This window comes from Cydia fagiglandana, chromosome 6 (assembly GCF_963556715.1).
Source record: "Cydia fagiglandana chromosome 6, ilCydFagi1.1, whole genome shotgun sequence".
Taxonomy (NCBI): Eukaryota; Metazoa; Arthropoda; class Insecta; order Lepidoptera; family Tortricidae; genus Cydia; species Cydia fagiglandana.
In genome coordinates, this window is record NC_085937.1 from 11,226,640 (window position 1) to 11,252,625 (window position 25,986).

Here is a 25,986-nt window from a genome sequence, read left to right on the forward strand (position 1 = left end):
CCCTTTTGTGTACCTACATTTATTTTTACGAAGCGTATTTTTTGTTATAATTAAGCAGCGAAAGTATGCAATCGCTTTAATAAAATGCACGCCCACACCACATTTACCATGTCATATATTATCTGAACCTATTATGTTTTGATAGTTGACGAGTAAAAAATACATGTTACATTTCGCACAATGTATTTGTGAGTGTGACTGACGGACAATCGGACTTGGCGAAACTATAATTACTGTTTGACTTTTGACTATTGAATATGGAACTCAGTGTATACGATACAATAACCATTTCACTTGTAAGAAGTTAAGAACTAATAAACAGATTTAAAGTAAGTAAGATATTACCACAAACAAATACAGCATTACAGTTGCGGTATTACAATTACAGTATTTAAATATAAACGTGTCCCAGAAATTCTTAAAGTTTCGTTTCCTGCTTACGAATAATATAACGCAATTCGCAACTCATTACAAGGTTTCGGCTAGTCTTCTATTAATATTTTATATTATTTTGGTTGGCCAAACGAACCGGTTTACAATTTGGACTTGGACTTTTATTCATAATACTTAATTAAATAATGCCAATGAATTATTTTGACTGTTTTGACAGCTCCAATACTTTCGCAGCGTAAAGTCGGTAATAAAAATATAATTTACGATAAAAAAATATTGACTGGTGAAAAGCTTTTTAACCGGACCCGAAGGTTGATAGAACCCTATTAGTAAGCTTTCGCTGTCCGTTCATCTGTCTGTGACCGCGAACATACAAACAAACACATAGACAGACGCGGCGGGGACTTTGTTTTATAAAGTGTAGTGATTATTAACATACCTATAAACCTCAAACTTTGTGTTAATTATAAAGAAAAATAGTAGAGATGCACCGGATATCCGGTTACTATCCGGTATCCGGCCATTATTTTACTGTCCAGCCGGATACCGGATAGTGACCTACTATCCGGCCGGATACCGGATAGTAACATTGCTTGATTTCGGAGTAAACAAATTGGATTTAAGAAACAGATACGGTCATAATCGTACTTGTTTATTATTTTAAAACAATTTAATAATTCCATTGACTTGCACGCGCCTCATTTCGAACCTAGAAATGAGTCCGCGCGAACGTTCACTAGGAAACAGGTCAAACCTGCAGAATGCGCACCTGAAAAACCGAAATGTAGGTATAGTTGTCCGCTGTCCGAATATCCGGCGGCCGGATACCGGATATTCGGCTGATGGTTAGGCCGAATATCCGGTATCTGGTATCCGGCCAAACAACTATCCGTTGCATCTCTAAAAAATAGTATACTGCATAGCTATTTTTGTTGTTACGGAACCCTAGAAATGATGAAAATATTTCATGCAAATTCTCCATTTATACAAACGTCACGTTTACCCCGTCGGTTAAGTACTTAGCAGGATGTGCGCTAAAAACCTACACGCAAAGTAAAAGTCGATATGTTTGCACGAGTCATCGCAAGCACCTTGCAACACAACTCCCGTGAACTTCGTAATAGTCTAGCTAGCCCTAAGCTTAGCTAGCTCGCTACCTAGGTACGCGATTAAATTTCCATCACGTTTCGATCTGGTTGGCGGGATCATGATCGCGGCAACGTGCTGTGTGTAAACAAGCAAAGTATAATAGCTACTATACGTATTCAGGTAAATTATATTAGTTCTCATATTTTTTGTTATGCGGTCTTTATATCATATCATACAAAATTATTTTCACATCTTGCAGGCACATAAAAATATATATGTATACTCGTAATACAGAGATGATAATAAAGTTTTGTTCTGTCGTAAAACTCGTAAACCAATAACCAAATTCAGCTAAACATTGAGTCAGGATATTTATTTTTGCCTGTAATTAATAAAAATTAATTCAGACTGGAACACATCAAAAATGCCTTGGTTGAATTATGGTATTTATCGATATGATTTCTATCCACCAAATACCCTAGGCATATTTCGCCCCGCCTTAATACTGTGTCAAATAAACATTTCAAAACTTACTAACAATTTTCTGTCAATTTGTTTTTCGATAAATGTTTTTTTTTTTTTGCTGACTGTAACTCTTGTTCTTTGCAACACCACCTCGAGACCTTTCGAACCTAATATATCTACTCGATCCGTTTGCCTTTTTTCGTCAAGGAGTTCCTTAGGCCCTCCCAACTGGATCATCAGATCAGCTCTAAATAAAACAAGACGGAGTACCTACATGAGATGTATAACAAATTTCAGCTCATTCAAACATCATGTAATCAAAATTAACTTAAGAGGATTTTAATCAAATAAATAAGTGTTAAAAGGCACATAATTATTGTAAAAGCGTGTAAATACAATACGGGTAACGTGCCTAACCCCGCCCGTAATCTTATGTAAATATGTATCTAGGAAAAATACACAAACTAATTAATATATTTGGCAGGCGAATTGGATACAAATAATAAACCCGAATCGACATAACGGAACACAATTTATAAAACGAATAGTTTCGCTATTCGCTTCCTGGGCATTCAACAAAATACCGATATGCATAAAATAATAACAATAACATCGTTATCATTTGCAATACAACCTATATGATAAGTATGGAAAATTTGTTAAAGTTAAGGAAATACATCTGTTGCAATCAAAACGGTTACACCCCACGAGGAACTGGAAGGACGGAAGTTCTCATTTCCCTAGAAAACTTCGAAGAACACCGGTTAGACAGTTCTAATATCTAGCACCTAAACACGTTAGGTTTTTCAAGCTAAATTATATGCAAACATAACAAAAAAGGGAGGTAATTTTTTCATAACAGAAACAAAGAGACCTAATTGAAGCACACTTAGCAGAACATTACCTGAATGCAACCATTACGTGTCCAGAGTACAATGAAGGGCACAAGTCACTAGTAAACTGTCAATGAACACAAAACACAGCGTTGCAACAACATAGCGAAATGATACGGACGGAGCCGAAGGCTCTCGTCCCGGGCGTATCGGTGCGTGTGCGACACGGCACTGCGCGCCCGACGGACGACCTCATGCCTTCCCTTCGAGTACAAACTGCCGCGTAAATATAGAAACTCGACGCAGATGCCTCAGAACAGGAACACGACGCACTCGACAAAACGCCACGCTTGACGCGCCTCGGGACTCAGTTATTGCTTTTATACGACGGATCGCATAAGCATATAAATAACATCATAATATAAACACACCACGCGGATATAAAATTAAAACAGAAAACTTTCCTCCAAAACATTTTGCCTATAGATAAATTAAATAGATCAACTAGATCAAGAATAAAGCCTCTGTCTAATTCCCAGAAGAGTTCTAAATTCTGCAGGGGATTTCCATTTGAGCAACTTCGTATCTAGTTCCTTCCTTTCGGTTAACGAGATATACAATTTTGAGAGCAACGCAACACCTTCATTTTAATTTGCTGTGCTATCCTTATTACGAGACAGCATTCATCTGTGGAGTACAGAGTGGCAAGCCTGCAACGCTTCAAACTGCTGGATCGATTTCTATCAAACATAACTAAGAACCACCGCAAGGAAATTCGCTTTACCGTAAAAAAACCGGGCAAGTGCGAGTCGGACTCGCGCACGAAGGGTTCCGTACCATAAAGCAAAAAAAAAAAGTACACCCATTCAAGTACTGACCACGCCCGACGTGGCTTAACTTTGGTCAAAAATCACGTTTGCTGTATGGGAGCCCCACTTAAATCTTTATTTTATTCTGTTTTTAGTATTTGTTGTTATAGCGGCAACAGAAATACATCATCTGTGAAAATTTCAACTGTCTAGCTATCACGGTTCGTGAGTTACAGCCTGGTGACAGACAGACGGACGGACGGACAGCGAAGTCTTAGTAATAGGGTCCCGTTTTACCCTTTGGGTACGGAACCCTAAAAAACGGCACCGAAATCGGTCCATCCTATGGAGAGTTACGTTGCCACGGACAGACAGATAGACACTCATTGGCGTCAAACATATAACACCCCTCTTTTTGTACCGAGGGTTAATAAATCACTATGTTTAAAATGTATTGGTCTCTCATCATCTCTCGGTCTAAAAGCGAAGTGGCCAAATTTTAGGCTAATAATTTTAATAATCATTTTTAATTTTGTTCTATTTAAGGTTGCATACCTGAAAAGGGCAAAACGGTACCTTTATAGGATCACTAGTGTAGTGTCACGTAGTGTGTCTGTCACAGCCAATTTGCTCCGGGTAAAACGGATGTAGAAAATCGAACGAAACTACGAAGAACATTAAACACTTACCCGAGCAAATTGAACGTACAATCGCTTTGGCTTAAGGTGAAACAAGCCTCGACAGAATTCAAAATAACTCACTAGAGTACTAGAGCAGCTTTACAAATAGGTAAAGTTTATGCCTTAACCTTTTCAGCCAGATAAAGGTCACCTCATGCTTTGAACACTGATCAACGATCCGCATCTTTCGAGTAACTAAGTAGATTAACATTCGCCTTGAGATAGAACAAAAAATACACTTGACTAAATGCTACATAACTTTCAAATGCTAATTGTTAAGTAGTTCAATGATAACAGTTGCTATGCTAATTTTTTTTTGTCGAAAGATATGTGTACCCAGGACACATAAATACGTCCAAAGTGATACCTATCCAATAGAGTTTGTATGTTAATGTTAATATCTACGAAAAACGATGCCCTGGCGTGCAGAATTTTAGTTTCAGAGTGCCACCCGCCGATGTGTCTGCCCGTGTATGTGTTGTGTTTGAATTTAAACTAAAATTTAACACGTTTTGTGTTCGATTTAGCTGAAATTTTGTATACGAGAATGCGGTATGTAAATGAAATGCTAAAGTATTGTCATTGAACTAGTCTCGATAAAGATTAAATTATTGTTTTAAAGATACAGGCACATAGCACATCAGCATCACCATCGTTTTTTATTTGAATTTTGAAGCTCGTAGAAGTCATAGACCCATTGAATTATTATATGTATGTGCTGTTTTCAACCCAAAAAATACTTATTGCAGGTTGTCAATATGGCGCTATTTCCATAACAACCGAATTTGGTACCTTTTAGTTGAAAAAGTCACATATTATTACTACGTAAAGATGGGCCTTACGGGCACTACAAAGTGGAACAGAAAATTGGTTCACAAATGGCATTAGTGCGCATATTTCGTTGGTCATGTTCGTTCGGTGCTATACAGGGCGTCCCACGGCGATGCCACATGGAGGGAAAGTACCTTAAATATCATAGATAGCATATTTTGCTGAAAGAAGACTTCATTTTATTTTTAAAACTTAGTAAAGTTGCATTCATACTTTTTTAATTTTTTTTGAAAAAAAATGTATGGAAAAAAAATATCGCGTCATTGAAGCCTTTCGATCGGTATGACAAAGCTACAAGGTATTTTTTTTTCTCGTGTAGCGGGTTCGATTCCCGGTTTAACCATGAAATTATTTAAAATGCAATTCAACTTGTTTTTTTAAATCGAAATAATGTCTTCTTTCAGTAAGATGTTCATTTACAATAATTAAGGTACTTTTCCTCCAATGACGCGATAATTTTTTTCCATACATTTTTTTTCAAAAAAAATTAAAAAAGTATGAATGCAACTTTACTAAGTTTTAAAAATAAAATGAAGTCTTCTTTCAGCAAAATATGCTATCTATGATAATTAAGGTACTTTCCCTCCATGTGGCATCGCCGTGGGACGCCCTGTATATTATGAAATCTTTCCAGAGATCCCATTGCTTGACCAAACACAATACATGGATTGTACACAATGGATATTTTAGAGATTCTTTATGACCGTTCAGACATATCCGGTTATATACGGCCATTTATTTTGCAACCTTAAATTAAATCATGCAAGCTAATTGCTTAATAGACGACAAATTGGCTACACAAATGTAAAGTAGATTTATTAAGCTGATCTAATCATAGAGCTCAAAGATGGTCATTAAATGACTGTAATATAAGAATGTGAACTCATGGTGGTTTTGATAAGTAGATAGATAATTAGATACTTTGTAGATATAGATAGGTAGGTTAGGTTGATGGCTATAAGCAATAAAGTCGTATTTAACTAATGACAACTTAGTTAATGTATTATATTAAATTACTTTTTTGTAACATTTTCTTTAAATAAAATTGTAAGCAAAGTAATTGAAAGTTAGTACTGATATTAAATGCCGTATAATAAACAATTGATAATTTGAGATTAGTGAGATACCAACACCAAAATATAATTGAAATTGTTATTACCTACCTCTTGCTGACACGGTTTCCGACATCGTCCTCAGGGCTTTCGTTTGACTTGGCTGCCTCATCCTATGACAAAGAAACAATTATTACATTATGTGAAGTTACGAAAAGTAAAATATTTCTTTTGTATATGAAGCTCTAAAAAGTAATAAGTATTGTCTTTTCTTACTTCTTAAACCAATATTTTTCTAGTCAAGATTGACTAAACAACCAAATCAAGGGGAACTTTTTAATAAACATTAATTTTAATCAATAACATAAAAAAGAATTACTTAAACAAAAATTACTATGAATGTTTTGGTTTGTTACATGTTTTAGGTAAGGTAGAGTAAGGTGTTCAAATAAATCTAGTTATTTTAACAATTACTGGACCCAAACAATAATATCAAATGAAGGCATAGCTAATAATAAGTAGAAAAGTAATCTTTCATTCCAAAAGCATCCTAAATAATTTAAAGATCTTTTCTTGGGAGCAAAGGAATGTGTCCATTGTTTTGAACTATTTATTGTTACTGAACTGCAGATTCAGGAAAGACTGACATTAAAACCTAATAATCTAGATATTATTATATAAATAGATTTCAGTTAACTTCAGATAGGGCCTACTATTTCCTTAAATCACCCTTAATAAATACAACATTTTAGTTGTAAGCTGTAACATATACACATAGTAATGTTTTCTACCAGGTACAGCTGTGTACAGAATGCAGTAGTGAACAGGCTGATAACTGGATACTTTATTTAAGTATGATTCAAAATATAGATCAAGGACGAAAGAAAGCTTCCCAACTGTCAAATTGAACAGAATATTCTGATTGCCATACACTTGTAGGTTACTGAATAACATATTGAGTGCACTTAATTCAAGTTGTGCAGTATTAGTCTTTGTTGCTTACCGTTTCTCTTGGTGTTTGTACACTCGAAGAACGTCGAATCGTAACAAGTGCCATAGCACATTAGTGCTAACAAATCATTATCAGAGTAACACAATCATGTACATAAAAGGTAAAATTACATCTCATAATTTTAGTAATCTTTACTTCAGTCACTAAATGCTAAAACAACCAAACATGTGTCACATTTTGCACATACACTTGGACAAATTAACACAACAGAAAGAAGAGACTTGTTTCAGCACAGCATTTTGTTCTATTGTCTAGCACAGGACAAGGAGTCATTTAGCGATACGATGTTGAAAATAAGAACTAACTTCCTTCTGCAATATCCGTGATACAGACAGAAACCTAGAGCGTTTTTTCGTTTCTGCTTAAACGCAAACTTGCTTGTGCTTGATGCGCAACAGTCACATCGCATAAGCATCATAATATAAAAATCGGCGCAACATATTTTGATCAAAGATCAATGGGACGATAACCTTTGGCGCCTACATTGTTTGAATTTGCCTCGTTTTACTACTGACGGAAATGAATTAACGAACTATAGTATTTTGAGACTGGACAAGTGGATAGCATGAACTGGACAGTATTTTTTCGTCTGGCAATTTTATGTCTTTTTTACGCTATGCACGCAAATGCACTGTCACTGTGACAGTTCCGAACCGGAATATATTTTTAGCTTGGCGTTGGCGTTCTTTCAGAAGTTTTCATTATTAACTTGTCGTGCTATTTATTATAAAGTGTGGATTATTAGTTCACACAAATCTGTGCTTATGCACGCATAAAGTCAACTCAAATGTTGTGTCGTTACTCACAATTTTGTGGAGATCCAAAGGTTGTTATGACATCTTTACAGTTATACAAATATTTATTACGTCAATGTGAGAAGTTACCGCCTGATGCTGGTAAATATTACAAATTTGCCATCAAACAGGTATATTACACTATATATTTAATATATGCATTCAAAAATAATATTTTTAAGTACGTTTATTGCAAACAGATCCTGTGAAAAGTCTTAAGTTTACACTTCACCTAAGCGGCTTATAAAACCGGGTATACTACACTACATCCAACATGTTACTCGTAATAAGGAGACGTAAAGCATAACAAGTGGAAATGTACAGTGAGCTGTAAAAATGTATGGAGAAATTATGAATGATTTCATTGATAAAGTCGCCATGCACTTTTGTAGTTGCTTTTTTTTTGGGTTTTTACATATAAATATAAATAAATAAATAAATAAATATTATAGGACATTCTTACACAGATTGACTAAGTCCCACAGTAAGCTCAAGAAGGCTTGTGTTGTGGGTACTCAGACAACGATATATACAATATACAAATACTTAAATACATAGAAAACACCCATGACTCAGGAACAAATATCTGTATCATCATACAAATAAATGCCCTTACTGGGATTCGAACCCAGGACCATCGGCTTCGCAGGCAGGGTCACTACCCACTAGGCCAGACCGGTCGTCAAAACCGGTCGTTTTACATATGTTCACAGACAATGTTATCACACAACTTTTAATTATTTCAGAGTTATAAACAACACAGAGTGGAACCGGACCCAGAAAGGGTAAAGCAAATGATAACTAAAAGTATTGAGGACGCCAAATGGATAGTCAATAAAGTAAGTTTACACACAATTAGTGGTTATATGATTAATTTAATATAGTTCTAATAACACTGTTATCACTAACTGTTTTTGTCCTTTTTTGTTTCAGTACACGCAGAAATAATGGATGTTAAAAACCATTCACTTTATAGAATTGACAAACAATTTAATTTTGTGTATGATAAAAGAATTTACTAAGTATGAGTGTGTTTGGCGAAAAGATTGAAGATTATGAAATATTTGAACACCTAGGTAAAGGAGGATTTGCACATGTTTACAGAGCAAGATGCCGCAAATCAAATATATTTGTTGCTATCAAAATGATAGACAAAGCCTTAATGGCAAGTGCTGGGATGATTGGCAGAGTGAGACAAGAGGTCACCATACACTCTCGCTTAAAACATCCAGCTATTTTAGAATTGTACACTTTCTTTGAAGATGTGCATTATGTTTATTTAGTATTAGAATTAGCACATAATGGAGAATTAGCCAGACATTTTAAGTTAGGAAGCTGTGGCATTGGTGAAAAAGCTGCTGCTGACATATTCAGGCAAGTGGTGAGTGGGGTGCTCTATTTACACTCTCACAATATAATACACAGAGATTTATCTCTAAACAACTTGCTCTTGACTAAAGACCAAAATGTGAAAATTGCTGACTTTGGGTTAGCAACACAGCTCAATGGACCAGATGAAAAACATGTTACTATGTGTGGAACCCCAAACTATATTTCTCCCGAGGTAGCTTCCAGAGAAGTTCATGGATTGCCCGCAGATGTCTGGGGTTTGGGTTGCTTGTTGTACACATTGTTAGTCGGGAGTCCACCATTTCACACCCAGCATGTTAAAACCACACTCAACAAAGTTATCCATGCAGATTACAAAATACCAACTGAACTGTCAATCCAAGCCCAGGATATTCTACAAAAATTGTTGTGCAAAGACCCTACAAAAAGAATAACACTTAAAGCTGTTGCTGACCATCCATTTGTAAATAATACTGTCATGGTGCCCTCTATGGCCAGACAGGACTTGTCAAGGGATTCCGGCTTCTTAACCACTTTGCACAGTACTCAACATAGCAGTAAGTTAAGAAGTGAAGACAAAACTGGATCAGACTATATGGGCATTTGCAGAGATCCTAATGCTGCCTCGGCAATGAGTAGAGAAGCAAGAGTGCCACTGATGAATGTATTTTCTGGAATGCAAGATAATGTATCAACTCAGAGCAATAGTTATAAGTTTGCTATTGATAGAGAAAATGAAAATATATTAGGTAATCATAGTGGCGGTAAAAACCAGAATCAATTAAATAGTGATTTTGCCCAGAAATTGGGAATTGCTGCTGTCAATAGTACGTCTTTTTTAGATAATATAAAGAGGCATGATACTAATTGCAAAAATGTTAAAAATGATCTCAAATACACAACAAATGATGAAAATAAAGAAAATGTATCAAAAGCATGTAAAGTGAATTCAAATGTTTTAAGTGTACCTCCACTATGTGCAGATAGACTGCCAGTCATTTCACACAAAACCCGAAATGCTATCCTGAAAATTGAGCCTGGTGGTGTAATAGTAGAATTTATTAAAAAGAAAGGAAAGGATAGAGAAGAAAAAGTTGTAGAAATATGTAAAATTTCCAAGGATGGTATGAAAATAGTAATTTATAGTGTGGACAATAACAAGGATAAACCTAAACTTGATTTGGAACATGACCCAAAGCCTGATGAAATATTCACATACCACAATTTGCCTCAAAAACATTGGAAGAAGTATTTGTATGCCTCACGCTTTGTAGATCTTGTAAAGGCAAAAACACCAAAGATCACACTATATTCAGCATTAGCCAAATGTCAGCTTATGGAAAATGGAACAGATATTGAGCTATTTTTTTATAATGGAGAAAAATTAACATATAACTCTGCTGAAGGTCTTAAAATTATTGACAAAAACCTTAAAACACATCACTGTTCGGCTCCGGAACTTAAACACTTAACTGATCATTTTGAGGAATGCTCTAATAGGATGAAGCGTATACAGGAAGCTCTATCTTGCATTTCAGATGAATGTTTCCCTTTGATCATTGGCAAAAGACCAATTCAGTCTGCCACTAATGTGGCATCTCCATGCCAAGGCTCAGTTAATGCCTACAGCACTCCTGTTTGGAACTTTGGGTCATTTCATCGTACTGGAACTAGCTCGACTCAAGCACCAAGTGATTACAACATGAAGTAACTAGACAAGTAGACACTAAAAACATTATTATAATACTTAACACTGGACATGCATAATGACCCATTTTTTATGTTGATAATGTCAGATCGTTTTTTTCGCATATAAGTTTACTGCACGTAATATGTCACCTTTGTAACATTATTTTATTAGTACGACAAATATAGTTACTATATTAGACTAACATTGTTATATTTTTTTATGTTTAACTAACGCACCCTTCGCTATTTTTATCAAAAGGAAAATGCTGTCATCCTGGGCTATCAAAATATAGACCTTTGTTATGTCTGGCTTTATATAGGCAAGGATTTACAGCCATCGCTTTCGTTCCACAAATTTACGAAGATTTGGGAGCTATATATAGGCTAACATACATAAAATAGGTATATCCTGGTAGCCAAGGATTATTATGAACGTTTATCGTTGGACCAGAGGAGCTACCGCGAAAACCGAAATTCGCAAATTGCGGGGATCTTTCGCTTTTACTCCAATGAAGGCGTAATTAAAGTGACAGAAAAATGCCCGCAATTTGCGAAGTTCGATTTTCGCGGTTATAGCCCGGACTTCGCAATCCCCCGTGGACATGTATGACCCTATGTATGTATGTATGAGCTATGCTTGTAGCCGATAACGTATTTTTTCCACTTCGTAGCGAAAGGCGCCTAAGAACAAAGAACTCACCTAGCGGAGCGCTGGCAGTGTTAAGTCCTGTAAAGTACATAGAGTGTTACTTTACCGCTCTAATTTGCGCTATGTCAAATTTAAAGGCCTATATATAGGTAATATAAAACTTTGTACGATACACGCGCGAATGCGAACTTTTCGCATTTGTATCGTAATGTAGGTACTTAATGCTAATGGTCAAGCAGATCTTGTCAGTAGAAAAAGGCGGCAAATTTAAAAAATGTAGGCGCGAATGGATATCGTCTCATAGAAAATTTGAATTTCGCGCCTTTTTCTACTGACAAGATTTGCTTGACCGTCTATACTTACGAAGTTTCTTTACCCACTCAGCATAATATTATATGAACTGCTATTATCAACAGATCGTCGCCGAAATATATGCATGCGATTTTCGGTACATCGTCGACTCTCAGGTGTCGTAATCAAAATAATATATACCGCAATGTTTAAAGCTGTAACTGACTACTACACCGCCACTTTGGTGCACTAGTCTGTTACGGCTTTAACAAATCGCATGCAAAATTATTAAGGTTTGTAGAGCCCTTTTTTACATTTGTAAAAACGCCTAAACCTTTTTTTTTATTATTGGTCTAGCAACACTGAGACAGACTCCATCTTTTCTGTCACGATGCCTCCTAAGAAGCAGCCCGAAAAATCCGGTAATATGTTATTTTTATATGTTTTAATGAATGATTTATAACGAAAATATAGATCCATAGTGATACAACTTGGTCTCCTCTTATAATACATTTTTCGGGTACAAATCATCAAAGATTTGTTAAGTTAAATGAGTATTTCAGATTGACATTTGTATAGCCACGCGGTTATGTTTCATGTGTAGCTTATTTTTTTGAATAATTTGCCAAGTAATATGTTGTTAAAAATGCGCTGAGTTATTAGTGTAAAAATAGTCAATATAGATGGTTAAATTATTTCCGTGCTTATCAATATCAATCATGACACTACTGATGTGTGTATTATAGGTTATGTATTTACAGACCTGAATTAACCCGCCTCAATCAGTTCAGATTCAAATATTAACCTACCTAACACCTTCCTATCAAATAATATATTTGAATTCTACTTGATATATACTGCTTTCGTTATATTCTAGTGGTCAATGAGCATGTTATTATCCTAATTGTATTATTGTTCTACATAAACTTTTTCCATCTCTTTTAGGTTCCGCTGGAGCCAAACCCGCGGAAAAGAAGCCTGCGACGGCTAAAACGCCCGCAGCGGCTCCTAAAACCGCGTCAGCCCCTGCTGCAGCTGCTAAGCCAGCCTCAGCCAAGACTCCTGCTCCCGCACCTAAAGCTGCGGCGCCCAAGTCCGCTCCGGCGGCCAAGCCTGCTGCTGCTAAGGCTGCTCCTGCCCCAGCTGCTGCTAAGCCTGCTGAGAAGAAGTCAGCTGTGCCTACGGCTAAGCCTGGCTCTGCCAAGGCTGCTGCCCTGAAGGCCAAGTCTAGTGCTAAGCCTTCAGCCAAAAAGGCTGCGTCTGCCACTAAGCCAGCAAAGCCCAAACCAGCTGCCGCTAAGCTTAAGATTGCCCCTAAGCCCAAGAAGACTGGCATTAAGGGACAGAAGAAGGTTGTCAAACCTGTTGTTAAGGCTCTTAAGGCACAAAGGAAGGTAAATAAATTTTCTTCTTTAACAAATAAAAGTCCTACTCAACTAGTGAAAGACAAAAACTAATTATTGTTAAATTCATTAATATACATTTAATATATTTTTGTTTAATTTCAGGTTGTCAAAGGTGAACATGGCAAACGCGTGCGAAAGATCCGCAACACTGTGCACTTCCGCAGGCCCAAAACATTTGAGGCTCCTAGGCAACCCAAGTACCCAAGGAAATCTCTGCCCAAGAGGAATCGGTAAGCTATTTACTACATTTAAAAGACTTACCGAATGTTTACATTTTTCAAGAATGATTTTATATTGGCCACATAGCATCCTTTTACTGAATAATAGTTTGTGAGGTACAGTTTTGCTACATTACAATAAAATTATAATAATTAATTTTTAAAATGACTATGTGATTAGGTATTTATTTATGAAGGAAGATCAGTTTGCTGTGTTTAATCATTTAACAGTTAAATTTTAACCTTTTAACCACTTAGAATTTGGGCTTGCCCATGTTGCTGCTGGTACAAAGTTTTGTCTTATTTATCAGACTGGCAAATTGAGCTCAATATTAACTGAAATAAATGTCACATAGGTACTAGAAAAACTGACCAAGGCCAACAGTGGCCCAGTGGACATGTTTTATGAAAATAATTAAATTTGTTCTAAAACGTATAATAGTAAATTGATTTTTTGATCAAATTGAACAGTTTAGAAGTTTGGTTTAGTCCCTCATTTGGCCAGTAATAGTTTCTCTCTGCTACTGATTTTAATAAGCAACTTCTTCAAGTTTTAATAAATGTGTCAATATAAAGTCAGTCAGTTCCTAAAGTTCCTAAACTCTTAATACATACTTACTCTTTTGCCATGTAAATAATGGTGAAAGTATTTTTATTTAGTAAAGTAAATAAAAATATGATGATAACTTTGTGGGAATCTCATTGAAATATAATGATATCAAAATAACACGAATCTGATTATAAAATATATATATTTTACTACAACAATATTGGAGTTCATCAAATATTTCATCAGTTATTTGTATTTTTCAGCATGGATGCCTACAACATCATCAAATTCCCGCTGACCTCTGAAGCAGCCATGAAGAAGATTGAAGACAACAACACCCTGGTGTTCATTGTGCACACCAGCTCAAACAAGCACCACATTAAGGCTGCAGTTAAGAAACTGTATGACATTAATGTTGCTAAAGTGAACACGCTCATCAGGTTGGTATTTCAACTGATTTTTTTAGCATGTACTTAGATGTAATTGTCAATAAACACAACGGCTAAATAAAACTAACTTCCTGTCTACAAGTCTGAAGCCATTCATAATGCATTACTGACTGATATAATCTGAACAGAAGAATTTAGTGCCACTTTTTGTTAGCAAGGCTGCTAATAAGTGTGATTGATTTAACAACATGCCATGAAATAATTAAAATTTGTCATGTAATTATATCATGAATTTCAATCAATAAATTATGTGCAAAACCAGTTTATGTACAAGTCCAATTTTTACATTTAATGGCAACAAAAGGGGATGTGCATGAACTGTAGGGGGCAGCACAGGAACCCCCAGTTTATTTTAAATTTCCAATGTAACCTACAATGCACAAGAAAACGTACGTGACCTGAAGAGGGCAGAACTTGCTTTGGCGTGAAGTGTCAATGGACAGTTCCAATTCAGGTCAATAGATGGCATTCCCTCCAACGCAAATGGCCCAGATATTTCTAGATTAATATTTTTATATTTTTTTTAGCTTTACATACATATTCTTCCCAAATTTCTTGTAATTCAAATCAAACTAACCCTTAAAATGATGATACTTTGTGGGAATCTCATTGATTAAGAATGATATCACAATTACACACTTCTGAATATATTGTAAATGATATATGATACATAAATGAAGCATTAAAATCTAATTTAACACATTGTTTTTCTCATTTTCAGACCTGACGGCAAGAAGAAGGCGTACGTACGGCTAGCCCGAGACTACGACGCATTAGATGTTGCCAACAAAATCGGCATCATATAAGCGGATGTTTATTCTATATATAATAATAAAACCCTAAAAAAACTATCCAGGTAGTATCTTTTAATTAATTACTAGTTAATATTTTTTCCTGCTGGGTTATTGTAATTAGGGTTTCATAGCCACAGGGGCGTAGCTAGAGGATATGGCGCCCGGGGCAGACACCAAATTTGCGCTTAAGGTGAACTTAAGGTGGCCACTGACAAGCCTTCCAACAGTCCAAATAGCGTGGCTGCAATCCAAAATCGGTCCGTGAATGTCAAAAACGTACAACGTTTAATATTAGGATGCCGTCCATTTGGATGAATCCATTGTAACGGCATCCATTTGGAAGGCTCGTCAGTGGCCTGCTTAACGAAACGAAAGGGTTATTTTTTGCTTTAATAAGTTTACTTTTAATGTAGACAAATACAGTGTAGGTACCTATGTTTTTTTAGTACATCGGTGGCCAACAAGCTTACGACCCACCTGATGGTAAGCGGTCACGTCTACACTCCACTACACTACACATGCGCGTTGCCGACCGTTTTAAAACGTATAAACTTCTTTTTTGGAGATCTCTATTCATAGGTACGCGGTTTTGGACTGATTTGAAGGACCCAAGGTGGCATCCAGGTGCTCCTGTCCAAAGGTGACAGCAGTACTCAATATATGGGATCAGTCTACCCCAGAGTAAAGTATGGCGGTGGCCTCCCTTTATTGAGCACACCGAGTTTTTTTTGATACGAGCGCAGCCTACCCAGCAAGGTGGCTACGAAATTATTGGACGTCACTGATGGAGATGTCAACACCGATCGAGGCTCCCAATTAGGGTTTGCACGACGGATCTGAAATGTATGAGAAGATCCGTGGATCCGGATCCAGATCCGGATAATTTCATACATTTCGGATCCGGATTGCAAACCTTACTCCCAATACTCCCTGACATGGGAAGGGTTGTGCCTTGAAAAATGAGGTTTTCTTAGCGGTAAACGCGCAAATTTGAGTCATGGTAGGATTGAATCGGATTAAATTGTCCTGATCCCACACCGAAACTCTGGATAGAATGCCTCGATACCTGACACAGTTATTTCTACTATTATTTTATGGGGTCACTTCCCCATCGCTATTTCAGTTCAGTCCAGTTCAGTTATCAGTGCAAATACCACGAACAATTATTAGAAGGCAGAAAAGCAAAGCAAAGCTTCACTCCAGAATTTCTTAACAAAAGTTATGTCTCGAAAACTACGAAAAATCGGCTAATATAACATCTGGTACGTGGGGTATATTCTGATAACCCACGACGAGGATTTAAAAAAAAATTATGGGCGTCAAGGTTTGGACCAGCCTGTAGGTATACAGGGTGGCTAAAAAATAACTGCATTTTCGTTGCCAGGCAGGTTTTTGGATTATACTGAGCAACTTTTACTATTAGTCCAACCCCTAAGTCGCGAAAAAAATTTGGCTGTTTCCTACATTTTGGCTGGTCCATTTTCTATGGGAGGGTAAACTTTTTTTTCGCGATTTCGGGGTTAGTCCCGTAGTAAAAGTTGCTCAGTCCCAAAACCCAAAACCTCCCTGGCAACGGGAATTTAGTTATTTTTTAGCCATCCTTGTATAGTACTGTCGTCCGCATATCGATGAATGTCGTCGATAGACAACATGTCACAGATATGCAGCAACTATTGAAGCAGCCGGCCTAGCCAAGGTTACAATCGCTATCGCTTCGACAACGAAAAGCATTATGTCTCTCTATCACTCTTCCTTATTAGTGTGACAGTGACAGTTGCGTTTCGATCGCTACAGAGCGTAAGCGATTGACATCTTGGCTACGCGGCCAGGTTCCGTCTACTACGGCTCATATGCGCCTGCCGGACAAAGGGCTAGCGATCCATTTGCATAGGTAGTCTCTTGGAGAGTCCATAAGATGGTAACTTCGACAGGAGACCCCTAACGGAAAAGACGCGCTAACACGGGACACAACTCTGAAGCACTCGGCCCGCTCGCCTTATAAAACGAAAGCATAGCAACTCCCGCCTTGATGGAAGTTTCTTGCATAGAGTATTCGCACTGCGGGATGGTGGGCGGTAGGGCGCTACCGTCGTCTGTCAAGGTCGAGTTCGAGGCAAAAAGAGTAAGAGTAAAAGATCGGCTTTCTCTTTTGCGCTGTGGGCCAGAATACCATCCGCATTTCACACTTCACAGTGGTGGTAAATATGACTGACAAAAGTTTCCCTGCTGCCTTTTAGCAAGGCGGAGAGGTACAGGTCTTTTGCTCATTTTGGCGCCCCCCCTTGGACGGCGCCCGGGGCACGTGCCCCTCCAACCCCCCCCTAGTTACGCCTATGCATAGCCAAAATGGTAAAAACGAACCCTTTAGTTTCATCATGTCCTTCGTCCGCCCACCCGGCTGTCCGTCACAGCCATTTATTTCAAAAATAAGTGGATGTAATATTTTGATTAATTTTGCATTTGTGAGTGAGAATTTCCATCACGTTAAGCTTGTTTACCTCTCATGCCCCGCATCTCGACGCTCAACATTCGACCTTACAGCTCGGCTACGACACTACGCGACTCGCGACGGCGGCAGCGACAACCATAGATGGGAACGGAAGGTCCGTACTGTGTTTCACTCCAACCTATGGTTATCGCTGCCGCCGTCGCAAGTCAATGTCGTGGCCGCGCACGGGCACTAAAAATGGTACAAGTTCAGCGGTGTCACTCACGAATTCGAGCCAATCTTGCAGTCTAACGGCCTGGCCACGACATTGGTCTAAGGCGATCGGCGGCGGCGACCGGCGGTAAGTCGCAAAAACAATAACCCGGCGACGCATAATGCATGCCACGAGCCTTGTCGCTGAGCGGCAACGCGCGCGGCGTGCACCGGGCGACCGGCGGCGGCGGCGAGCGGGGAGGGGCGCGACTCGAACACTTGTATCGGGCAGCGCAGGCGATGCCACGACTTTAGAGCGGCGCGACCGGCCTAGGCGGCGCGACGGATCGAGCGGGGCGATACGGAACAAAACATTTTGTTTTTTTTTCGAGCGACATGGAGACGGAAGGGTTTATTATTGAAATTTTAAATGTACTTTCGCGTATTTAAGTATGTTGTGACGTCTCCACACTTATTCTTGTGTAAGTACTCGTTTTTTTGGGTGCTTTATATATACAATTAAAAAAATACTAAACTAGATGTAAATAAATTTGTCGTCCTGTATTTAGCCCATGCACCCATTGACAAACAATGAAATATATTCTAGGCACTTTTGAAAAAAAAAACCATGATTTTAAATACGTCTACGTCCCAGCCGCTCCTAGTCGCTGCCGCCGCTACTGAAAGTACAGTAAAGGGCCAAAAAGAATGCACATCGAGCTTTAGAAAGAGGCAATCGGCTAATTTCGACTTCGTATAGCGATATCTGTGTCGCACAGACCATGACGTTTGTTTTGTCAGTCATGGTTCAAATGCGAGAGAGTGCAGTCGCCTATCTAAGTCAATATATATATATATATATATATATATATAGAGCTGCTAAAACCCCTATAAAATTAAATTTGTACTATGGCATCTATAGGGAAAAAAGGTAAGCCGTTACTCTACCAGTCACGCGAAATTATCCACAATGTTTATAAATATTTTTTATCTGAAGCCAACCAATTTAAAAAACATGAGGATGTTAATGTAAGTAATTATTTTAAGAAGGTTCAACAGAGATTTGTCATTAGAATATTACACTTTTTGTCGATCTTATATAAAATATATATTTATGAAGATTATTTTTCCCTAACAAGAATATAGCAATAATTAAAAATAGTTACATCGTGTTTTACAGCTCTATATATTTCACGTGAAATCAAAACAAAACAACAATAAAGTACTTAGTTCTAAATTCAAATTCTGATAAACGACTAACCTAATAATTGATGTACATGGAAATGAGCATTCGTTTGTATTCGGAAATGCGATGATTGCCGATGTGCATTCTTTTTGGCCCTTTACTGTACGTGGCATGCCTGGCGGTCGCTCGCGTTTTTCGCCCCGCCCGCCGCCCCGCCGATCGCCTTAGACCAATGTCGTGGCCAGGCCGTAAAGGCGCGTCTCGATATTGCGCGGCGGCCGCGCGAGCAATGTTCGACCGCGGCAAACCTGTATTTTGGCGCGCGAGCCAATTTCGGCACCATCTTGAACTTATGGGCGGCGGCCGCGCGCGGCAGGCGATCCGACGATCGACCACATTATATCACAAAAATTAATTATTCGGAACAAAGTAGAGCCAAATAGAAAAATGATCTGTTGCGATAATCACTACATTTACTGTTCCATATAAACTGTTTAGTGCCGTATAATTTAATTATGCGGCCGCGGCCGCGCGAGGCAACTGAAATATATACACACCCGTCCCAACTGCCCGCGAACATTCCTTTGCCGCGCGTCGAAACACCGACAATGAGTGGTTCGTCGCGCGGCGCGTTCGAGCGCGCCAATGATAGAGTTGGCGCGCGCGGCAGCCCGGTATCCATTGCGCGCGGGGCTGCCGCGCGCGCCAATGTTCGATAGCTTGCCGTGCAATATGGAGACGTGGCTTAACGCAACTAGTTGCGAAAAATCGCGCGCGTGATGCATTGCGTTGTACTGCGAGTGCTATCAAAATCGTTGGAGACTTGTCTTGGTCTAACTTTCTATCTTTGCTTTCAATCTTTTCTCATAATGGTCTTATTTGATACTTGTTTGCTTGTAATTCAACAAAATGACACATTCGAATACCCATAAATGACATAATACAAAGATGCAAAAACTATAGGCATTTCCTTTGTTGTTTTGCATTTAACCCATAAGCTATTTTCCTTGTTAACATTATGTTTCGATTTTGTACCATTATAACTTTTTTATGAATCATCAGGAATTCCACTTTGCAATTACACTAGAACTTAGAACAGTGTAGTAAATTTGATTGATATCCAAGTGTTCCTCTGTTGCTGTCACACAAGGAAAATGCCAAAGCTACAGGAAATTTGTGTGGGATTAGAGGTTTTCAAAACTACATACTTGAATACGGACCTTTATAATTTAAGTTCCATATTAACTTGATTTACAATATAATGTATCTAATTTTAAAACTTATACCTACAGACCTGATTTGATTGAAAATCGTGTTAGTTTAAACTACTTTAAACCAACATAATAATTATATGCTTGTACTTAGGCAGTATATTAGGTAGCTTGAATCACGACTTTAACAACCAACATTAAAAGTAGGTACAGACTATTAAAGCCGTTTAAGCATCACATTAGTACCAATACTTATCTTCTATGTAGGTACCTAAATGTACCTATAAGGAAAATAAGTATGAAAAGTCGGATGTGGATATTATTCTCGAAGGTGTACCTAGGTACCTGTTGTTTCAAATAACATTTCCGCTTCTAATGGATTTGCCATAATCGGCTGTAAATAAATTAAACTGTTCAATTTATGGCGTATGCAGTATACATATGCAAATAGTAGTAGTCCGGTTTTAAGCGCGCACCGATCGCTGGAGATCTGCCACGAGGAATTTTAATAGGAATATTATGTTCTTACTTGACAAAGCGGTGAATAAACATTATAATTATTATGTATGTTTTTCTACTCCAGCACTCTTATTTTTAGATTAAATGATTACCAGTGAGATTGAATTAACTTCATAGGAAGTGCGGGGCTCCAGCGTAGCGTAAGCGTGTTCTTAGAAATATTCATGCAATAATGCAACTCTTGGAAGGTCAGATTCGCTTCCGTAAAAACTAGTGCCTACGCCAATTCCTGGGATTAGTTGCCAAGCGGACCCCAGGCTCCCATGAGCCGTGGCAAAATGCCGGGACAACGCGAGGAAGAAGATTATGCACTATGTATTGTTTTTAGGGTTCTGACTCTGACTAGTGTGACTCCATCCGTCCGTCACATCGCTAAAAGTCTAAGTCGCTTTGCTACAGGTTGCTTTTAGGTACATCCGTTCCACACCATAAGCCTTTTTTCTTTTTGTTTATTCGTTTCTTTTTGTAACTTCGGCATTTGAATTTTAAAAACCCGTATTTTGTACTTGTTGCACATAATACTATTTATTAATCAACATCTGTTACTATCCGGCCGGATACCGGATAGTGACCTACTATCCGGCCGGATACCGGATCGTGTACTACTATCCGGCCGGATAATAGGTAGTAACATTGCTTGATTTCGGAGTAAAGTAATTGGATTTTAGAACAGTCTTGATCATAATCGTGCTTGTTTATTATTTTAAAATTTTCAATAGGAAACAGGTAAAAGCTGCAGAATGCGCAATTGAAAAACCGAAATGTAGGTATAGTATTCGGCCGACGGTCAGGCCTAAATATTCGGTATCCGGCCAAACAACTATCCGTTGCAACTTGCATCTCTAATAAATTAATAATTTATATAAGCATATTGGGGTGAGAACGACCAAGGCCTTAAAATTTTTGAATTTTTACACATTTGAATGACTATTTTTCCAACGGTAGACTAAGAAAAACCATAAAATGTTAAAATTGGCTCGAAAAAAAATCTCAGGACTAATTTCCATATTTTCAATTCTCGTATTAGTCAAATCATTTTTTTTAGGGTTCCGTAAAAAGGGTAAAAAACGGGTCCATATTAAGACTCCGCTGTCCGTCTGTCTGTCACCAGGGTACCTACTAGCTTTTGCGTTTAAAAAACACAAACATCTTCCTACTGCGAATGAAACCCGTTAAAATTCGTAAACTGATAGGTACCTTAAATTTACGTCAACACTTATGCTCGTTACGTCAGTGCGTACGTTACGTGACGCTGTCGTGAACTTGTGCTTGTTTTGTTGTTTCACTAAGGCCAAGACTTAAGACTAAGGCAGCTGCTTTTTGTCAACTGGTTTTAATCAAGTGTTAAATAAGTCCAATCGTAAAGTAATTCGCATAGTATTTAAGTTCATGCGGATGACTTTGTTAAGACTTTGCACTGTCGAACTAAACGGAAACGGAACGGAAATCGTATGTTACTGTTTCCTTATTCCTACGGGGATTTCCGAGAATTGAGAACCTGTATATTACTTTTTAAAGATTAATAATTTTTAAGAAAAAAAACCGACTTCTATGGGGCCCGGTGAAAAATTATGGTAGATGGTGCACTATGTAGAAAAGGAGGTAAAACCAGTACTTTCTAGTAGCATTTCGTTTCCGTAAGGGTCGTAGTTCTAGCCTAACCTAACCCACTTCTCTGATTGCAGTTCGGTTCTGTGAGGATCGTAATTCGAACCTAATCAAACCCACTTTTCTAGTAGCATTTCGTTTTTGTAAAGCCCGCAGTGCTAACCAAACCTAACCCACTTTTGTTTGGTCTGTGAGGATCGCAGTTCAAACCTAACCTAACCTACTTAACGGCGCATGCCGTGCGGTGTACGGGGGTATGAGCGGGAGGGGTTTGGCATCATCATACTATATACCTACATTTTATGGTAGGTAATCATAGCGGTTTATTTAGTTTAGGTATCATAGTGATTTTCCGGGTCAAGGTCCAGGTCTCTGAGTCCGAGTCCGGGTCTGAGTCTGGGTTCGAGTCCGGGTCCGAGTCCTGGTCCGAGTCCGGGTCAGAGTCCGAGTCCGATTCCGGGTCCGAGTCCGGGTCCAAGTCCGAGTCCAGGTCCGGTTCCGATCCGGGTACGAGTCCGGGTCCCAGTCCAAGTCAAAATCGAAATTCGAAATCACCAAACGTGTACTATGCGTCGTTGAAGAGTTCTGTTCTGATCATCATCAGCAGTTCCACTTCATCAAATGAGACAGTTTTTAATGTAAATGCTTGATTTTATGATGAAAATACAGAAAATTCTATACGTATGCCTTTAAGATTTGAGGAGTTCCCTCGATTCCTTATGGATCCCATCATCAGAACTCGAGCTTGACAGAAATGTGGCTTAAAAACTAAACTTGCTTAGCAAACATAACGAAGAGGACAAATCGCCAAACGTGAACTATGCGTCGTTGAAGAGTTCCGTTCTGATAATCATCAGCAGTTCCATTCCATCAAATGCGACAGTTTTGAATGAAAATGCTTGATTTTCTGATGAAAATACAAAAACCTCTATACGCATGCCTTTAAAATTTGAGGAGTTCCCTCGATTTCTCATGGATCCCATCATCAGAACTCAAGCTTGACAAAAATGTTGCTTAAAAACTTAACTTGCTTAACAAACATAAGGAAGAGGACAAATCGCCAAAGGTGAACTATGCGTCGTTGAAGAGTTCCGTTCTGATCATCATCAGCAGTTCCACTTCATCAAATGTCACGTTTTTGAATGTATATGCTTGATTTGTTGATAAAAACACAAAAATCACTATATGTATGCCTTTAAGATTTAAGGAGTTCCGTCGATTCCTCATGGATCCCATCATCAGAACTGGATTTTGACAAAAACGGGACCAATCTGTATGCATATACGTGCAATCAAAAAAAGAATTTTTAAATTCGGTCCAGTAATGACGGAGATATGGAGTAACAAACATAAAAAAAAATAAAAAAAAAACATACAACCGAATTGATAACCTCCTCCTTTGGGATTTGGAAGTCGGTTAAAAAGTAAGTACATGTATGTATGATCTACGGTGAATATGAAATGAAAATTCCAAAGAATAAGAAAATAATTTTGGGCGTTGTACTCGTAATTGTAATATACAAACTTATTATGAGGTAGGCCAAAGTTGACCGTCCAATTTTTTATTTCGTTTTTATTAGCGAGTAAATTTAATGTAGGTATTAGCACCTAACTTTTCAAGATACAAACTAGTGAGTTAAGGGGCCCACTGATTACCAGTCCGCCTGCAGTCTCTGGCCTTATCGGGCGACCTGCCGTCCTAGACCAATAACGTCCACAAACATAAGCGATTATTGCCGGCCGGCAATGGTCTGCTGCCACCTCTGCGACTACAGACGAGTCGTCATTTTCCCACCGTACGGCCGCCTGCCGGCAATAGTCTGATATAATTTTGACAGATCCCTACAAATTGACAGTTCGCCGGACGATGTTAGCCTGTCAGTTAACCGCAGCAGGCCACACATTAACAGTTCTATTTCAGATTTTGGACTGAGACTGACGGTCAGCGTCGACAGATATCTGCCGGACAGTCCGTGGCCTGCAGGCCAATTTACACACACATTATCAGATAGCCGGCCGGTGGCCTGTTGGCCGTCATCTGTTGTCAGTCGAGAGCCTTCAGTTTCGTGTTTTTCAACTAGTTTAATTTTTTCCTCAAAATGGACTGTCGACGTCAAAGATAATGTTTACACTTTTGGACCTTATTCCTTTGTAATAAGGCAAAAAATGTAAACCTATATTTTACTACTACAGTGAAACCTGGTTAATTGGTTACTTGGATAAATGGAAAACCTCAATAGTTGCAACCAAAGCTCTGGTTCTGGTCCTTTGGAACCAAAGGTCCTCTATAATTGAAATTATGAAACTTTTTTAGTTATTTTATTAGTTACATGAAATTTGATTTTGATGTTTTTCTTATGTTTGCCTCCGTAATTAAACAGATTGCATAAAGTAGTTACCTACCTCTACCTACCTACCTACTCTATAATTGTAACAGTTCCATTGTTTGGTCCTATTTATTATTTCTACTAGTAAAATAGGATGTACTTTAAATATTTATTTATTTCATTATTTTATACTTTATTGCACAAAACAAGTTAAAGGTACAAAAGGTGGACTTAATGTTTTAAGTTATTCTTTACCATTCTTTCTGGCCCAACCAGAAACTATTTTACAAGCTTTTATTACCTAACTGACTTTCAAATCTGAGAAGGACGAAGGTTATCAATAGGGAATATTACGCGAAACTCTGCGTAGGGGGCGCCAGACCGTTACAGAAACGAAATACTACCAGAAAAAGGTGACGAAGTGGATTACTATATCTGGTGATGTACGTAATTTTTTTTGTTTGATTTCTTGTATATTATAAAAATCTATTACAAGGTATCAAACAAAAAAATCACTCGTAAACCGCCCAAGTGGACCTAATATTATGTAGAAAAGGTTTTAAATAGTAGAATGAATAAAACAAAAACATAACAGTAAAGTATTTTTATTTCTTTCAATTTGGTATACAAAGATAGCACCTAAATAAGAGCCGGTGTAAGTAAAAGTAGGTTGAATCCACCGCTTGCAGCTTCTAACTCCATATCCTTTTTTTGTAATAATTGTCACATAGTAGGAGAATTGCAGGTAGGTAATATCGCCACGCCACGCTCTGTAACGCCGAACACAGTTTGCTCCAGATATTCTTTTAACTTAAAACGGAATGAATTAATGTTGTCATAATTCGGATCCAACTTGTAGCTGAAGAATTTCAGGCATAGATCTTATCTCTTGTCTAAGCAGGTACTTCGGTTAGGTTAGGTGAGGTATCTCCATACTTGTTCCTACCACGTGTCTTTATAGCGTACTTTATAGAATCAAATCGCACAATTTTTGCAGAATGTCAGTCATGAAGAAAATGAGAATTGTACTGTGATATTATGTTTTCGATTTTCTTATAAAGGTATTTTTCATAGCTAGTCTTTTCATTGCTAGCTGCCGTGAACGCCAACGATGGTATACCTCCCGGCGTTATCTTGAGAA

The 25,986-nt window shown here is 38.0% G+C and overlaps 3 protein-coding genes across 5 annotated transcripts in view; 2 read left to right on the top strand and 1 right to left on the bottom strand.

The window, feature by feature from the left end:
* Positions 1-7,512, bottom strand: part of LOC134665248 (protein phosphatase Slingshot) — a 33,897-nt gene extending 26,385 nt beyond the window's left edge. Inside the window, exons 1-2 of the mRNA XM_063522133.1 lie at positions 7,156-7,512; positions 6,264-6,325 (exon numbers count right to left, since the gene is read on the bottom strand). Of these exons, the coding sequence (XP_063378203.1) occupies positions 6,264-6,325; positions 7,156-7,209 (116 nt within the window). The 5' untranslated portion in view covers positions 7,210-7,512. The remainder of the gene's footprint in view (positions 1-6,263; positions 6,326-7,155) is intronic.
* A 303-nt stretch (positions 7,513-7,815) lies between these two features.
* Positions 7,816-11,200, top strand: LOC134665212 (serine/threonine-protein kinase PLK4). 3 transcript variants are annotated; one of them, XM_063522084.1, is made up of 3 exons: positions 7,816-8,089; positions 8,705-8,797; positions 8,892-11,200. In XM_063522084.1, exon 3 carries the CDS (start codon positions 8,983-8,985, stop codon positions 11,017-11,019), a length of 2,037 nt encoding a protein of 678 aa, XP_063378154.1. In that variant the 5' UTR covers positions 7,816-8,089; positions 8,705-8,797; positions 8,892-8,982; the 3' UTR covers positions 11,020-11,200. The 3 variants fall into 3 exon arrangements, with proteins under 3 accessions (XP_063378154.1, XP_063378155.1, XP_063378156.1); XM_063522085.1 differs by having other exon boundaries at positions 7,816-8,060; XM_063522086.1 differs by having other exon boundaries at positions 7,816-7,990.
* A 1,099-nt stretch (positions 11,201-12,299) lies between these two features.
* Positions 12,300-15,411, top strand: LOC134665244 (large ribosomal subunit protein uL23). Its single transcript, XM_063522130.1, has 5 exons — positions 12,300-12,359; positions 12,883-13,331; positions 13,446-13,573; positions 14,375-14,551; positions 15,282-15,411. Exons 1-5 carry the CDS (start codon positions 12,329-12,331, stop codon positions 15,364-15,366), a joined length of 870 nt encoding a protein of 289 aa, XP_063378200.1. The 5' UTR covers positions 12,300-12,328; the 3' UTR covers positions 15,367-15,411.
* The last annotated feature ends 10,575 nt before the right edge of the window (positions 15,412-25,986 follow it).

What these genes read in the sequence shown, in the direction of transcription:
- LOC134665212 (XM_063522084.1), top strand. Translation starts at nt 8,983, where the DNA reads ATGAGTGTGTTTGGCGAAAAGATTGAAGATTATGAAATATTTGAACAC.
- LOC134665244 (XM_063522130.1), top strand. Translation starts at nt 12,329, where the DNA reads ATGCCTCCTAAGAAGCAGCCCGAAAAATCCG. An exon ending in GAAGCAGCCCGAAAAATCCG is followed by an intron (nt 12,360 to 12,882) that starts GTAATATGTTAT and finishes CATCTCTTTTAG; the next exon opens with GTTCCGCTGGAGCCAAACCC. An exon ending in TCTCTGCCCAAGAGGAATCG is followed by an intron (nt 13,574 to 14,374) that starts GTAAGCTATTTA and finishes TGTATTTTTCAG; the next exon opens with CATGGATGCCTACAACATCA.